The sequence below is a fragment of the Parasteatoda tepidariorum genome, chromosome 11 (assembly GCF_982258835.1).
Source record: "Parasteatoda tepidariorum strain Cologne lab strain chromosome 11, Ptep-v5.0, whole genome shotgun sequence".
Lineage (NCBI taxonomy): Eukaryota > Metazoa > Arthropoda > Arachnida > Araneae > Theridiidae > Parasteatoda > Parasteatoda tepidariorum.
The window spans coordinates 62,526,364-62,543,862 of record NC_141765.1 but is presented as its reverse complement, the minus strand read 5'-3'; the positions used below and the strand labels follow the sequence as shown (position 1 = coordinate 62,543,862).

At 33.4% G+C, this 17,499-nt stretch overlaps 1 protein-coding gene across 2 annotated transcripts; it reads right to left on the bottom strand.

Moving 5' to 3' along the window:
- Positions 1–6,832: 6,832 nt before the first annotated feature.
- On the bottom strand, positions 6,833–14,502 carry LOC107440327 (uncharacterized). Of its 2 annotated transcripts, none has more exons than XM_016053227.3 (3): positions 14,295–14,502; positions 9,056–9,643; positions 6,833–7,054 (listed from the first exon to the last, which is right to left on the bottom strand). In XM_016053227.3, the coding sequence occupies exons 1-3, from the start codon at positions 14,356–14,358 to the stop codon at positions 6,897–6,899; spliced, it is 810 nt and encodes a 269-aa protein (XP_015908713.2). In that variant the 5' UTR covers positions 14,359–14,502; the 3' UTR covers positions 6,833–6,896. The 2 variants fall into 2 exon arrangements, with proteins under 2 accessions (XP_015908713.2, XP_015908712.2); XM_016053226.5 differs by having other exon boundaries at positions 14,142–14,487.
- Positions 14,503–17,499: the final 2,997 nt, after the last annotated feature.

Genomic DNA, 17,499 nt, shown 5'->3' with positions numbered 1-17,499 from the left:
GAAGACATGCCATCACAATTTTGATCCTCTGCAGAGGGGATGGCACCCCCGCTTCGGTAGCCCAACGACCTGCGCGCGAAGTCGAGCACTTTACGGTAGCACAGTTTAACGAGGACCAATACCGCACACCCTCGGTCCCTACGCAGACTGATCCAAGTGGGTCACCCACCCGCACACTGACCGCAGCCAGTGATGCTTGACTTCGGTGATCTCATGAGAACCGTGTCTTAACGATCAGTCCACTGCGGGACTTCCGAACATAGAAGAAATTATGATTTGGATTTCAAACTTTTTTACCAACATGTGTCAAGCATCACTGCCTGCGGTCAATGTGCAGGTGAGTGTGAACTTTGATCAGCCAGCGATAGGACCAAGGGTGGGCGGTATTGGTCCTCGTTAAACTGTTCTACCGTAAAGTGCTCGACTTCGCGCTCTGGTCATCGGGCTACCGAAGTGGGGGTGACATCCCCTTTGCAAAGTATCAAAGTTGTTATAACTTGTCTTCGGATCATCCATAGGGATGCTTCTCAGACTGTCTCCAATAGCCTGTTGAGCAGATCTAGTGCGACATAAATAAAATAGAACAACTACAACAAACTTTTTTACCATTCATAATATATTTACTGTATCACTTGATAAGTCCCCCAGTGGACGGATCATAAGGTAACGGCTGAGATCAGAAAGCGCGGTTGCCTGCAGATCACCAATGTCAAGCAACAGTGGCTGCAGTCAGTGTGCGGGTGGGTGACCACTTGGATCAGCCTGCGTAGAGATAGAGGGTGTGCGGTATTGATCCTCGTTAAACTGTTCTACCGTAAAGAGCTCGACTTCGTGTGCAGATCGTCGGACTACCGAAGCGAAGGTGCCATCCCCTCTGTGGTGGATCAAAATTGTGGTGGCATGTCTTCGGATCATCCTCAAGGATGTTTCCCAGACCGTCGCCAATGGCCCTTTGTACAGCTCTAGTGCGACGTAAATGAACCACATGAGCTACATTAACATCAGAAAGCGGGTGAATGACCACATTGATCAACCTACGTAAGGACCATGGTTGCAGGAAATCGGTCATCGCAAAGTGCTCGATTTCGCGTGCAGGTCGTGGGGCTGCAAAAGCAGGGAGCCATTCCCTTTGCAAAAAATCAAAATTAAGATGGCATGTCTTAGGATCATCCTCGGGAAATTTTCTCAGACCGTCGTTATATTGAAGATTTGTTAATATTAAAAAATATAATTTATTTTTATTGGTGAGTAAGTGAGTTCTGCCTCTCTTTACTGATGCTGTTTATTATGATTCATCTAAGAAATAATTGTTAATTTTTCACTTTAGATATTGATTAAGTATAACACCTGCATCATAAACAGAGCAAACCAATTTTTTTTTACTGTTAAAATTACTCTTTTATTTTGTTAATAAACTCCTTTGTGGCAGAGCTTCTAATGTAAGGTATTTGTTAATATTTTTACAAATACACATTACTATTAAGGTATTTTGTCTAATAAGAGTAAACTTTATTTATTTTCACATATTTGTTAAACTTTTTGAAATGTTTAAGTCAGGTTTTGATAATATTCTTTTTTTTCTTCTTTTCTTTGAGTCTTATTTTTTTGGGTGAGTCTGCTCTCTCTTTAAAGATAATATTTGTTATAATTTATATCAGAAATTCTTGATTTTTTACTTTAGATATTAAATAAGTATGATGCCTGTTTCATAAACAGAGAAGAAAAATAAACTGAAATTTCTTAATGTACATTAAAATTTAGTAGTGTCTGTTAATAAATTTCTGGGTGGCAGAGTTTCGAATATTAGGATTAAGCTAATATTTTCACAAATACACATTATTTTTTCATAATTTTGTCTATTTAGAGTAGAATTAATTTATTTCATGCATATTTACAATGCATATTTTTTCAAATGTTTTAGTTAGGTTTTGATAATATTTGTGTAAAAATGTCTTGTATTCTGCGGTTAAACGTGCTTCTCTTTAGCAATAATGTTAACAATGCTTCTCTTTAGCAATAATGTATTAAATGAAGTAATTATTTCATTTACTACTCAGAGCATCGATATACGTAAGTATAAGTATATCAATTATCAATAAATGTCAAGTTTACTACTAAGTATTGCATATTTATTCAATTTCTTTTATTCATTATGTAAGTCAATTTCATCAAATTTTGAGAAAATTTTTGTACAAGTATAAATTGAGACTGTTTAAAGATTTAAAAAAATCTTTGCATGCATTTACAGATGTATAAAACCAGTTTTCGGAGAATGTAAACGAAATTTTTTAAAAGTACTTTGGATACGCAGGTATTTGATAACTCCTTTAATTTTTACCTGATTTAGCTATAAATTTGTTATATACAGTAACTATAAATCATAGATTTTTTAAAATTACATTACTTTTTTAGACTAATTAAATTATAGTCCCAAAATACATTTTTTTGATAGCTTCTTAAATATAATTTTTTAGAATATATTTAGTGTGACTAAAACTAATATATATCACGTCATGCTTTAAAATTAAGTCTTTAGGCAGAAGTTAATAAGCTGACCAGTTAATATCTGCTGAAAGGTGTGTCTTCGAATTATTGACTTTGTTTCAAATAATATACTTTCACATCTAGTCAAAAAAATTTAGAGAAGTGCAACAAGAAAAATAAATAAATAAAAATTATGTAATTAAGAAATTTACTACGGAAAAGCAATCCATATCAAGAAATTTATAAAGTAAAAATAAACTGTTTATTGAATCAGGTGTTCATTTTCTCAACTAGACTGCTGTTATCATTAATTTAAAAGATATTTCCCTATAAAATTGTTCCGCAATTAATAATTGTTAACAATTTTAAATTATTTATAATACTAATGATTAACAACACAGAAAATCACGAAAGAAACGATTTGTCCCCTTGCTTTCTAGTATCACTTGGAAACAATCATCTCACAAAGAGTATTTCAATGGATAATGTGATGATCATCCATGGCAAACTGACCATGGACTTAGAACCCATGCTGAAAGTAATAGATCTTTTACTAAATCCATGGAAATATGTTATCAATGTACACCGCGAAGATACGAATAGCTTAATAGTTTGTATTTGTGATAAGATTTTCTAAACACATATATGTGATAGTAACTTTTAGTATTAAATGTGTGACAGAACTTCAGATGTACTTTCGACACTTTATATATTTGATTTACATTTTAATGTGAATAAAGATTTATTCTGATACAATTCGCAATTATTGATTTCAGAAAAGTTTTAAACACCAATGTAAATTAACCCTTAAATAGATTTAAAACATAAAAACACTTTTGTATTAATTCAAAAAAACACTTTTGTATTAATTCAAAAAAACACTTTTGTATTAATTCTGTTTTAATGACTTAAAAACACAAACAGGACAAAATCTTTAATAACATTCATTTTGATATATGTACACTATTTTGATCTATGTATACTAGAGTAGCAAAATCAACATAAATAAGATGTAAGTAAACAACATAAATAACATTGTGATCCCAGCGAAATCCACAATTTACTGAATAAAAATGGAATTAGTGAATCATATCTATCCCGATTCAAAGTTCAGAAGACCAGTTTTCTAACAAAATAATACCATTCAAAATAAAAAGTTCATTAAGATATGCAACGGAATATAAAAAGATTGATTGACTATGATATACTCAAAACTATGTTTAATATATATATATATATATATATATATATATATATATCGGGCCCTTAGAGAGCCTGAAGTTGTCAAGTACGTAAAAATTCAAAGAATTAAATGGGCTGGTCACATCATTCGAATGAACAGAGAGCGTCCGACAAACATAATCTTTTCGGCTCAGCCCATCGGATCAAGGCAAAGAGGTCGACCAAAGCTGAGATGGGCCGACTGCGTGGAAAGAGACTTTTCAGTCCTAAAAGTCTTAAACTGGAAGACAACTGCCAGGCAGAGGCAGGCTTGGAGGAAGTTGATTGAGAAGGCCAGGGCCCACCCGGGGCTGTCGTGCCATTGAGGAAGGAAGGATATATATATATATATATATATATATATATATATATATATATATATATATATATATATATATATATATATATATATGCTTTAAAATATAAATCTTATGCTTTGAAATAAATCAAAACACACAAGCATAAATAAAACACTAAATCTTAAGTAATATTAATCATTTTAATGCAGGTATTAAATAAACATTCATTTCTAATCACGTGGTGACATGACATTACAAATCACACGAAATACTCTTACAGAGATCCCGCAGTGGACTGATCGTTAAGACACGGTTCCCAGCAGATGACCGAAGTCAAGCATCACTGGCTGCGGTCAGTGTGCTGGTGGGTGACCCACTTGGATCTGTCTGCGTAGGGACCGAGGGTATGCGGTATTGGTCCTCGTTAAACTGTGCTACCGCAAAGTGCTAGACTTCGCGTGCAGGTCGTTGGGCTACCGAAGCAGGGGGTGCCACTCCCTCTGCTGAGGATCAAAATTGTGATGGCATGTCTTCGGATCATCCTCAGGGATGCTTCCCAGACCGTCGCCAATAGCCCATTGTGCAGCTCTAGTGCGACGTAAATGAAACTACAACTACAACAACTACGTTTACAGAGTGATCAAATAGATCACATATTAATCCTTAAATTGCAATATTGTAAAGTAAATTTTTAATTAAAACCGCGTCACAATTTTGAGTTTAGCACACCATCTTTCGCAATCTGTATGTAATATTCGAAATAAATTTAGAATATTAGTTAAAAACACTATTTTAAAAATTCGCTATTTTAAATTTGTTGGACCCTTGCCTCCCAGACTCCAACCATTGATTGTTTGTTTACAATCAATGCCTGTGCCCCATAAAGAACTCAAAACTGCGTTTAAACATATTTCTTAAGAAAAGCGACCTGAATATTTTAGAAATTATTTTTGACGGTTAAATACAAAAATTATATGGAAGAGGAAAATGTCGTTGCACATTCTCATAAAACTGGAAAGAGGAGGAGAGTTAAGGGCGGAGGGTCAAAACATGGAACTGATCTTCGGATGAGGCATTCGAGCGTTGCGATCGCTTGAAGTAATAATGCTACTTAAAGGGGTGTTCCCACTAGATGCAAAACACTCGTGGAAGTGAATTTGGAGATGTGAGCGAGAGCCCGATTGGCATGTTTTGCGCAGTTAAATATATTTCATTGAAAGAATTCGCATCCGCTACTTTTTTGCATTCTTTGTGAATGGTCCTAAGAGGGGAGGCAGAGTGGTAAAAGATGATGAAAGGAAATAGCACTACTTTGTCATTACGAAAACTAAAAAGTTCAAAAAATTATAACTAGCACTTTTATAATTTTCTGTTCGATTAAAATATTTCGATGTATGAATTAAATTGCATTGGGGGCCATAAATTTTTTTATTTTTCTTAGCAAAAAAATTCTCAGCATCGAAGTTCCACTATACAATTTCAGAAATAAAACTGAATTTTAGATAAATTGCTGTATTCAAGTGTTTCATACACGCATAGCTTTTAAATTTAGTTTCTTTTCATGCCTGCTTGCAAGATTTGATTGCGTGAATATATTTTAAAAGAAAGCATAGTTTTTTGAAGGATGAAAATCTTCGAGAAAATCTACCTTGCATCCGATGATGACCCACGGAAATTGGTCGCTATGCTGGAAAAAAGTTTAATTGAGCGCCGAAATAAATTGCAGTATTTTATTTACGTCGTACTAGAGAAGTGTGATAGGTCACTGGCGCTAATCTGAAAAACATCCCTGAGGATGATCCAAAAACCTACAATCACAATTTTTATCATCTGCAGAGGGGATTGTTCCTCCATTTCAGTAGCTCGGTGACCTGCGCGTGAAGTTCAGCACTTTATTGTAGAATAGTCTAAGAGATACCGTGCACCGTCAGTCCCGTCACCCACCCGCTCACTGACTGCATCCATTGATAGTTGGGTTTCGGTGACCTACTGTGAACGCATTTCCTTTCTATCGCATATGCGAATAGTAGGCAGTGAGAAAACTCCCTAAGGATCATATCAATTTATTTCGTGTCGCACAAGTCCCGCAGTGGACTGATCGTTTAGACACGGTTTCCAGCAGATCACCGAAGTCAAGCATCACTGGCTGCGGTCAGTATGAGGGTGGGTGACCACTTGGATTAGTCTGCGCAGGGACTGAGAGTGTGCAGTATAGGTCCTCGTTAAACTGTTCCACCGTAAAGTACTCGACTGCGCATGCAGGTCGTCGGGCTACCGAAGCGGGGGTGCCATTCCCTCTGCGGAGGATCAAAATTGTGATGGCAAGTCTTCGGATTATCCTCAGGGATGCTTCCTAGACCGTCGCCAAAAGCCCATTGTGCAGCTCTAGTGCGACGTAAATGAACAAATCGAACAAATCAATCGTGTCGCACATTGAATTGATCGTTAGACGCGGTTCCCAGTAGAAAATCAAATTAAAGCATCACTGCTAAAAAATGCTGGACTTTTAATTTTTACTCACACTTTTATTGAAGTAGTTTCACGTAGCAAAATATTACACCAAGAAATTTCTGCAAGCATTTTTTTGTGCATACATTACTTGTTTTAAGAGCCTTAGATATATCTAAAAAACTTGCATGTCAACTAATTTTAAATTTCTCAAAGGGAAACTTGTTTGAAACAATACCACTAGTCAATATTCATATTTAGTAAAATGAAACAATAAATAAAATGCATCATTTTACTTACTGTCGAAAACGTTTCGACGATCATTGTATTCACAAATAAAATAAAATCGCAACTATAACCGAATGAAATAATTCTCTCCATTCAAAACAAACAGATAAAATCTTTATTTAAAATCTAAAAATAAACTCAAAAGTAGTTTGTTTCTCAAGAATTCCATACACCAGATACACATTTGTTACCACATCCGTCATTGCAGCACAAAAGAGGACTTTTGCAATCTGAATGATTTATACATTCATCAACAGGGCTCCACTGAGTGAAAAAACTGCAGAGTCTATTTGGAACTGGAGGACAAGAGCGAACTAGGATGGAAAAGAAACTATTAATAATTAAAAATCATTGAAATTGAATTCAATGTAGAATTTTATGGCAAAAGCAACTATAATATGAACTAGAAGGAAAAGAAATTGAACTCCTTTGAAATGCAAGACTTTCGAAGTGTTTTTACACTTATATGTTGTTCTATAAAATTATTTTAAAATAAAAGTATACACAATAGAAGTCTCAAATGCATATTTATGTAAGGAAAAAATTATTACGCTCTCAAATTATAACGAATCTCTACTGAGGCAAGGACTGAAATTATCAAAATCAGGTGACCGGATTAAACAGGGGAATTGTAGAACTTATTAGAAACTATCTTTCATCATTCACCAGGCAAATAAACTAGTTTTGATATTTCCCCTTTCACCTTCCTAAACAGCGATCCCTAAATTCACTACCGTTTTATTCTTTAGAATAAATAGTAATTTGAGATCCTTATTGCACACTTTTTTTAAATCATTAAAAAGGATCTAAAAATGTCCATTAAGGGTGATGGTTAAGGAACCCCCTGTATATTTGATGCTTATATAGTTTGACAAACACACTTTAGAATATTTTTGTAAAATATGTTAATCATAATTTTTTTGAGGGGAGGGTGGATCTGGAAAGAACCTTAAGGGCCCTTCTCTAATAGTCTTGGATTTTAGCTTTTAAATTTCCTTATATTACGTTTTTTTCCTTCCCTTTTAAGCTTTATGATCGAATATGATTCGGTAGAAAAATGCTTTTAATCACTATATTTTTTCATTTAAACATACGAAAACAGATTTGATGCTGGAAAATTCTAAACGTGAATTATTTAAACTTGCAAGCGTATGATTCGTAATCTTTCTAAAACTGCTGATTTTAGAATTTTATATTTGTTAGAAGAAAAAAAAAATCAGTTTTTTATTCATTTTTAGAAGAGTGTTTATAAAAAGTGGTAACTTATATTTTACGGGAATTTTCTGATAGCTGCGAATTCTCTTAAAATATAGTTTGATCAGATTACTAAATCTATTTTTAATTTCTATTAGATGGTGAGTCACGGGTACATTAATTCATTTAACATCAGACAAATCAATTCAATTACCACCAAATTTAATTTTTAAAAAGCATTCTAAAAAGTTTAGAACTCAGACCTCTGAAAATATCGGAAATTTCTAGAATAACACCAGATTATCCTCTTTTTTTTTTACACGCCTCATAGGTAATTTCTGAGTTGAGTATCTATCAATCATTTATTTGTTGTGTAGATGAGAAATAATATCTCCCCATTTGGCAATTTAGTTAGCTTACAAGCGAAGATGCCTTACAAATTTAACCAAATGAGCAAATTAGTTTTATGAGCCATTCCGTAAAAAGATAAATTTAGTTAAATCGTTTGAACTAAATTTCGTTTTATTATTCAGGGTAACCGTAATTCAAGTATTTGTTACCACTTTGCTTCAAAAACTATGCAGTAAAATTTGATGAAAATTTGGTAGTGGCATGTAGAAACAATGGTAATTATATTCAACAAAATTTTAAAAAAAACATTGGTTGCTAGTTTTAGTTGTGGTGATCCCATCACATTTTACATTGAAACTAAAATAGTATAGCACTCCATGTGCGTACTATTTCCGTGCTACACTACTTTCCGGCTATAACGACCAAACAACTTCCAGATAACAGCGGGAAGTGGTAACCACCAAGCTGAATGTATTTTGAAAACACAAAATTAAAATTTACATATTTTTTATTTCCACGACCTCTTTGTAAAGCCATTATGGGTGGTGTTAGAATCCAATTTTTTTTGCTAGACGAAATTCCCAGAATTATATAACATTTTCCGATTTTCATGACATTGCATAGATTTTGACAAAGACAGCTCAAAATTCCAACTTTAATTGTCCATTTCTGTACTGTATTTGCTCTTTATTCATGTTCTTTTTATCAAGTCTAAACACACCGTACAATAAAGTAAATAAAAAAATTAATCTAAGAATACAGTCACTTACCCTTGCGCTGTACATCATTGCAATCATTCTCTACAAAACATTGGTGAACACATTTTTGCAGTTTTTCATAACAATTACTGCAGGAAGTGCTCATATTCGCCATCAAATCAAATGCTGTTTGTCTTTTTTGGCCCACATTTGAGATCTTTTCAGGTGGTGCAACTATTCCTTGACGTTTTGTTAATACAGTTGGTTCTGTTGAAGCCACTAAATCTTTTGTTGGCAAAGTAGTTAAGGTAGTTTCTTCAATTCGATTGATCAACATTGTTGTAGCTTCCCATAAGCCATGTTCAATAGCTTTCACAACATGCTCTGTATTTTCATTTATGGCCCCTTCTGACAACGGATCTTTTGGATCAAGAAGGCCTGTTTTGGCATGAGCCCAAAAATTACGTAATGCTGATAATATTGGGGTGCCTTCAGCGCTACTCCAATTAATACCTACTTCCGGTGCTGTTTCGTTTGTTTCATCTTCCAAATGTATCAATTGTTCAAAAACTTCGGAAAACAATGTAGTCATTGCAGTAACCTCTTCTATACTGGTAACATTTTCCTCTATATCTGATGTATTAAACAGAAAAGGAAACTCTAGAAGAAAAAAAAATATTAAATTCATACTTCATGGAGTTCCTTATAACTAAAGATTTTACCCATTGGAACAATAACGTCTGAAGTTTGCATTTCTGGGTTAATAATTTTAACTTTAAACGACTTTTGACCACTCCAATATTTAAAAAAACGTAACCTTATAGACTTTAAAGAATGAATAATAAACTTAATGCTAAAAAGTGAAAGCCAAGTTAGTTCTAACTCATGTAAAATTAATTCAATTTCAGTTCACTACCTCTAAGAAATATATTCCACATATTAGTGTAAAATTTACCACTTACAGTTTAATCAATTTTAAAGCCAGATGCAGGTATCAAAGAAAGTTTAAATTTTCATTTCTCTAGATCAGTTTAAGAGATTCTATTCAAATTCTGTTTTATGTAAAATTTTAAAGTTTCATAATTATGTACAATTTTGAAGCTTAACTAAATTTTTTTTGATAAATAAATTAAAAATAGATTTTTTCTGTAGAACTACTTTTGATAAACAAGCTTTATAATTGGGTAAATAGTTAAGTTTTAACACTTAAATAGTTCAAGAGATGTGGCAAAAAAAGCCAAAATAAAATCAGTATTGAGGGGTTCAAACTTACGATCGCTCTCCACATTGAAGTATTGGGACCATATTTTACAGTAGATAAAAAATCAGATAGAGGATAAAAAAACAGAGCTCATCGGAAAGAGTAAAAGCTTATTCAAAAGAGTCATTTTGCGCACAAAAAAATATATCGCATGCGTTTAATTAACATATTTAAGGTCTACTCTGAACAATTTAGCACTTGACAATCTGATTACTAGGAAAATTTATTCAGTATGTTCCGGTCTTTAAATTTTAGCTTTTTATTTGAATTGCTTCTGATTTTTCAAAAATTCGAATTTACAGAATTCATTTTTCGGGAACTATGCCAATTTCATTTAAATTTTCGAAAATTTAAAGTTATTTTTTTAAAAAAAACATTTGAAATTTGTACTTAATAATTCAGGAATCATCAAATTAAAAACGATGCAACTAAGAATTTAAAAATACGTATTTTGTTTATGGTCATCTTGGGATAAATTTTTTTTTTTTTTAAACTGCATTAGAAAATTGTCAAAATAGTTCCTAAGATATGGAAAAATAAACAAAAAGTGTAAATTGACATAAAAATACGCCAAACATGGTTACTCTCTTCATATTTTGAAGTTGTTTAACATACCAAAAACAAATCAAACATACCATTTTGAAACATACCAAAATTCCATGTTCATCTTTTGAAAAAAAATATTTGTCAAATTTGGAGAAAATAGCTAGAAAAAATTAAGTTGCAGTTAATACCAAAAATCTTTTTCTAGGAGTATCTTAATGTTACAGTTGAAAAAATATAGGTTTATGTTTACTTTTATAGAGAAATTGAGCATTAATAGCCATGAACCAGAGTTTAGAATTTCTTTGATCTCAATGATCAAATTATCAATCAATGATCAAATTATCAATGACTAAATTATCAATTTGGAGTTTCCAACCGATATTTCTAAAGAAATACGAGTTTAAAGATCGATAAATCAAATATATTTAAATTTTGAGAATTCTGAAAACTTTCCTGCTTTATAGATTTGTAGCCCTGCAAATTTATTTTTGTTTTGAATAAAACATTTTAAAATGAGACGTTATATAATTTCTACCACAAATTACAGATAGTTCAAATTTAATTTAAAATTAATAAAATCTAGAAAATTTTCATCATTTTTTTAAAAATTCTAATTTTTAAACAAAATTTTATTGTGAAATTGTATATGAAAGTGAGTGCTTTTTTCAGAATACAATGCATTAGCCATATGAGAGTTTAGTAAAAATAAGAGAAAAATTTCTGAAAATTTAGGAGTGCAAATTTTGATATTATCCTAAGCTATTTTGAGTGACTGACTACATTGAAACTAACTTTTTTAAAAATACAAAACTAAAAATATTGTTTAATGAAAAGTATTATTCAACTAAGTATCAGTAAGTGAAAACCTAAGGAAATTGTAGCAAAACTGATTTCAATTTCTTTAAATCTTTTCTCCACGATCTGGGAACTATGGTCTCCATAGTTTTGTCAGGAGAGAGGTCTTAAGTTTGCGTTCTTTAATAATAATTTTACTTTTTGCGTATTTCATCATATATCGAGAACGTTTTAAGTGAATTTAAAATTTTTTATACAGAATTATAAAATTAGTTTATCCAGAGATAATTCTATGCTAACTTTTAGTAGATAAGTATTTTTTTAATAGCCGAAAAACCTTTAATTGTAGGGTGTATTATTTTTTTGCAACAATTTAAAGTGCAGTTTTAAATGGAAAGTGCAAAATTTGAGCGAAATCGGTTGAATGGTTTGGAAATCAAATTTTCAATATACGATATTTTTAAAAGAAAGTCATATATTTGAAATTTGATTTCTCAGGAACTGTTAAATAGATTTCGTTCAAATTTTGTTTTTTACCACTTAAAATTTCATTCTATAAAATTATGTAAAAAAATGTGTACCTTATTATGTACCTTACAATTAAAATTATGTACCTTACAATTTAAAATTTTTCGACTGTTATTGAAAAAATTATAAATATTCAAATTTATTTTTTGCATAGAATAATCTTTTGACAAACGAATTTTATAATTTTGTGCAAAAAATTTTCAATTCACTTAAAAAGTTCGAGATATGGCGAAATACGCAAAAAGTAAAATTAACATTAAAGGGCCCAAACTTTGGATCGCTCTCATGATCCAAACTATGGGAACAATTTCCCAGATTGCAACTATCCCCATTATTTTAGGGGTCAGAAATCCGAATGCATCGAAAAAAAGGTATGTTTATTCTGAGAAAGTATGTGATTTTGCAACTCAAAATGTCGTCTGCACTTATTAATTAGCATATTTGAGGTCACCACTTTGAGTCATTAAGATGAAGTCTCAGAAAGTGAAGATCCGATCATTAGATCAAAAGTTATTCATTGTGGTCCGGTTTTTTTTTGGCGCACTTCACAATAACACCCTTATGAAACTGAAACACGCTAAGATAAAATAAAATATTTGCTATAAGTTATATTCTGCATGGAATTATGTTGGAATAAACTGATTTCATAATTATGCAAAAATTTTTCAATCATCTTTAAAAGTTCGATGATAGGGTGAAATACGCGAAAGATAAATTTAAGGGTTCCAAACTTTCGACAGGTCTACTGACCAAATTAGTGGGGCCATATTTCGGAGATTGCGGCTACCCGCTATATTTTGGGAGTTAGAAATTCGAATCCATCGAATAAAGGTATGTTTATGCAAAGAAAGCAAGGGAAAAAAAATTAAGCACTTTAATGACGTTTTATCAGAGCACCTTAATCGATTTATCTTGCACTAAAGATGCAATTTTAATGGTTCAAATCAATATGTTCCTCAAATATGCTAAATATTTTGTGTAGACGATATTCAAAGTTACTAAACCAGACGCAAAAATGTATTTTCTCTTAAGAAACATACCTTATTTTTCGACGGAAAATAATTTCTGACTTAAAATATGAAGGGGGATATAGCCGCAATCGGGAAAACTTGTTAAAAAAAATTTAGTCAAGAAAGTGGACGAAGATTTTACCTATTTTATTTTTCGTGCATTTTTCATACCTAGAAAAATTCAAGCGAATCGAAAACATTAGTTCTAAGATGAAAGTAATTATATTTTGCAATTGCTAATTTTCGTTATTTAATTTAATAGTCCAAAAGATAAAGTTTTAAGGAAGAGTTTTAAATTACAAAATCCAAAATATAGACGAAATTAGTCAAATAGTGTCTTCGTAGTAAAATTTCAAAAATAGAATTTTGAAAGACTTTCTTGAGAACCATAGTTTGTTCAAATTTGGAATTTGTAGTTTAAAATTATATAGTTAAGAAAACTTTAAAAATATGTAATACAATTTAATTTTTTTAAAGTGAAAAAAAATATTTTATTTACATGGAAATTTTTTGGGAAAAATTAGTTTTGCAATTGTGTACAAAGTTTTTTTTTTTATTTTTTATATTAGTTTGAATAGTTTCAGAGTTAGGGCAAAATACGAAAAATGTATATCAAGGGAACTAAACTTTCGAACGAATTCCTGACTAAACTACTGGGATCATATTTTCTAGATTATGACTATTCCCTAATTTTGAACGTTTGAAATTAGAATCTAAATTAATATATTTAAGTTTCTCAAACAATTTAACGCAGAAATTTCTGCTTATTAGTTCAAAAGTTTAAGAATTTTTTTTCACTTTGCACATTGTACAAGTTATTTATTTAAAGAAGCGAGTGTAATCAAAGAAATCTTCTATACGAAAGCAAATTGCGTGAAGCTATAAATATTCCTTTCTGAAAAGTTTCGAAACTTTTTGTAAACCAAGGAGCACTGCACTTAAAAATTCAACACATGTACTGAATACTAAATATGCCTTATACTGTACTGTCTGTTTCATTTTATCAGAGTACACATACCTCTTATTACAATGATAACAACAACGGCTGAGAAAGCAATGAAAACAAAATGGACGTATCGCATTTTCATTCAATAATTTACGTTATATTCTATTATTCCAAATCGTATGAAGTCTACAAATGCAGAACAACGTCAGGAAGTTGCGTACATACCTCGAACCATAGCACTAAACACCGTAGTTTGAGGAAACACAAATAGTATTATTAAAAAATTCATTTTGATTAAATTTTACAATAACTTTCTTTTAAAACTACTAACGCGGAGTATCATAAACCACCTTCGCTAAAACCGAAACAACTAAATGAATTTTAGTGAAGAAATGTAGTTGTCTATTCGTGTTATTACTGATTGGTTTAGTGCATTATTGCATGTTTTCCGGTGCCTTATTTCTGCCTTACGGGCTTTTTCCGTTGCGGAAGTTTTGAGCTATCGAACAAAAAGGCGTAAGTTCGTACCTCCAATTCACCGAAGAATAATGACACTTCAATAAAAATAGTTGTTGTTGTTGTTAATTTACGTCGCACTAGAGCTGCACAATGGGCTATTTGCGACGGTCTGGGAAAACATCCCGGAGGATGATCCGAAAACATGCCATCACAATTTTGTTCCTCTGCGGAGGGGATGGCACCTCCGCTTCGGTAGCCCGACAACCTGCGCGTGAAGTCGAGCACTTTACGGTAGCATAGTTTAACGAGGACCAATACCGCACACCCTCGGTCCCTACGCAGACTGATCCAAGTGGTCACCCACCCGCACACTGACCGCAGTCAGTGATGCTTGACTTCGGTGATCTGCTGGGAACCGTGTCTTAACGATCAGTCCACTGCGGGACTCAATGCAAATAGAGAGCATAGGCATTAACATGAAGAACTGTAGAATTTGTACTGATTTTATTCAGAATTAGATGCCGGCAAGAACTCTTCCCTAGATTCAAGTAAGCATTTAGCATGAACATCCAACATTAGAATTTCATCGTTAAAGTTACACCACCAACACGTTGTTAACATGTTCTGCTCTCTTAGTTCTGCAATCAAACACTTGTATGCTATTCCCTTGTAAGCGCTGGTTTTTAAAACAAGCTTTTGTGCTTTATATAAACCCACCATATGTACCAAACCCACCGTATGCATCAAACCCACCGTATTTTTAGTCTGTTAACCATAAAATGAATACTGGGCTAGTTTGCAGGTCGCTTTCGGGAACTAATCTTTTGGGGGACAGGCCATACATTATGACATTAATACTACTAGGCAAGCACTTTTTTTGTGTCTTTAGTACGCAAACCTGCAGATTTATGATTTAATAAATAAAAAGTTTAAGTTTTCATAACACACACTCTTATGTTAATTTATTGGGTCCCGCAGTAGACTGATCGTTAAGACACGGTTCCCAGCAGATCACCGAAGTCAAGCATCACTGGCTGCGGTCAGTGTGCGGGTGGGTGATCACTTGGATCAGTCTGCGTAGGGACCGAGTGTGTGCGGTATAGGTCCTCGTTAAACTGTGCTACCGTAAAGTGTTCGATTTCGCGCGAAAGGTCGTCGGGCTACCGAAGCGGGGGTGCCATCCCATCCGCAGAGGATCAAAATTGTGATGGCATGTCTTCGGATCATCCTTAGGGATGTTTCCCAGACCGTCGCCAATAGCCCATTGTGCAGCTCTAGTGCGACGTAAATGAACCACAACAACAACAACAATTAGTCACATTGATTGATTTATAGCAGTTTATTTGAATAATTATGATATCTAGAATCTTAATCTAAATAATAATTAAAGTAATAAATTTGATGGAACTTATCATATTAACCATTCGTTTGTATGTGTTTATTTATTTTTATTTATGGAAGCACATTCATATAAAGTCTAGTATTTCATTATAAAGTACGGCTTATAAGCTCGTGTAAAGTTGAAGAACAGATAGCATAATTCAGAGAAGAACACACAAATATACAAACTAGGTTACGACGACATTCGAATCCGCTACCCTTGCGCTACAGTGCGTAAGGGCTAAAATTACTAATATACTCCCATAAGGGCTAAAATTACCAATTTGTTTATGTTTTCTGGTGATATTAGTCTCCTTTTCCTGAACAATGAGTCTTCAGGTTTCAAAAACTTTTATTTTTCTCTTTGCATAAACATGATTTTGCTAATCTAAATAAGTCCAACCGTGGACTGATATCGGACTTCAGTCCAGCGGGGCAGGAGTTTGATTCTCTACTCCGTTAAGACTTAGCGGAGTAGAGAATCAAACGGATCGGGGTCTTAACGGACAGTCTTAACGCATATGCAGCACGCGTGCTCGTAAAATCAGTGGAATCGAAAGTCCAGTGGTCGGTCACTGATTTGTACCATGAGTACAGTGACCAGGAGAAAAATATCCTTCCTCTTCAGATCTATGTCTAAATTGAGAAGGTGACATCATGAAAATTGCGATAGCATGTTTTCGGATCATCCTCATAGATGCTTCCTAGATCCTCGCCAATAGCCCATTGTACAGCTATAGTGCTAATCAAATAAAGTACCTACTTACCGTGGATCGATCGTAAGACTAGTAAAATATCGGAGTTAAGCCAGTGAGCGAGTGGGCGACTACTTTTGATCAGACTGAGTAGGGACGAAGGGTGCGTGCTATCGGTCCTCATTAATCTGTTTTACCGTCAAATGATCGACGTCGCGAGCAGGTCACCGGGATACCATACAGGTATAGCCATCTCCTCTGAAGAAAATCGAAATTGTGATGATGGTATGTCTTCAGTATTTTGTATTCGTACTTTGGAAAGAAATTTGAACACAAAATTACATATATATATATATATATATACACTGATGTGCAAAACTTAAGAACAAGTGGTTTTTCGGCCACAGCTCCCCAACAAAGTATAAGATAGACATGAAATTGCAGTATAATATGCACGTAATTCAGTAGAAAGATTATTTGTATGCAAATTTTAGAAATAAAACGTCGTAGGTGATGTAAGTGTACGTAAACCTTGTGGGTCGGCGCGCGCAGGTCAAAGCTGTGATAAAAGGATGAAGAGCATCGTAGTTAAAGACATTCGCTGCAAGTGATTTGTTTTGTAAAACATGTCTTCAAGAAATCATTTAGACGACTTTTCTCGAGGAAAAATGATTGGGAAGCTTGAGGAGGGGCGTAGTGTGACCAGTGTCGCCGAAGAGTTCGGGATCACCAAAAGTAATGTTTCTCGTGCTTGGAATGCCTTTAAAACTACTGGTACAGCTGTTCGGAAGGTTGATGGTGGCCGTCCAAGGAAAACAACAGCAAGAGATGACCGTTACATTGTCCTCCAGGCGAAAAGAAACCGTTTTCAGTCAGCGAGCGCCATATCTCAGCAA

Excerpts from the sequence above, each read along its gene's own strand:
- LOC107440327 (XM_016053226.5), bottom strand. The coding sequence starts at position 14,211 with ATGAAAATGCGATACGTCCATTTTGTTTTCATTGCTTTCTCAGCCGTT. Across the intron at positions 9,644-14,141 it reads TGTTATCATTGTAATAAGAG|AGTTTCCTTTTCTGTTTAAT; the intron begins GTATGTGTACTC and ends TTTTTCTTCTAG. Across the intron at positions 7,055-9,055 it reads CAATGATGTACAGCGCAAGG|TTCGCTCTTGTCCTCCAGTT; the intron begins GTAAGTGACTGT and ends TTTCCATCCTAG.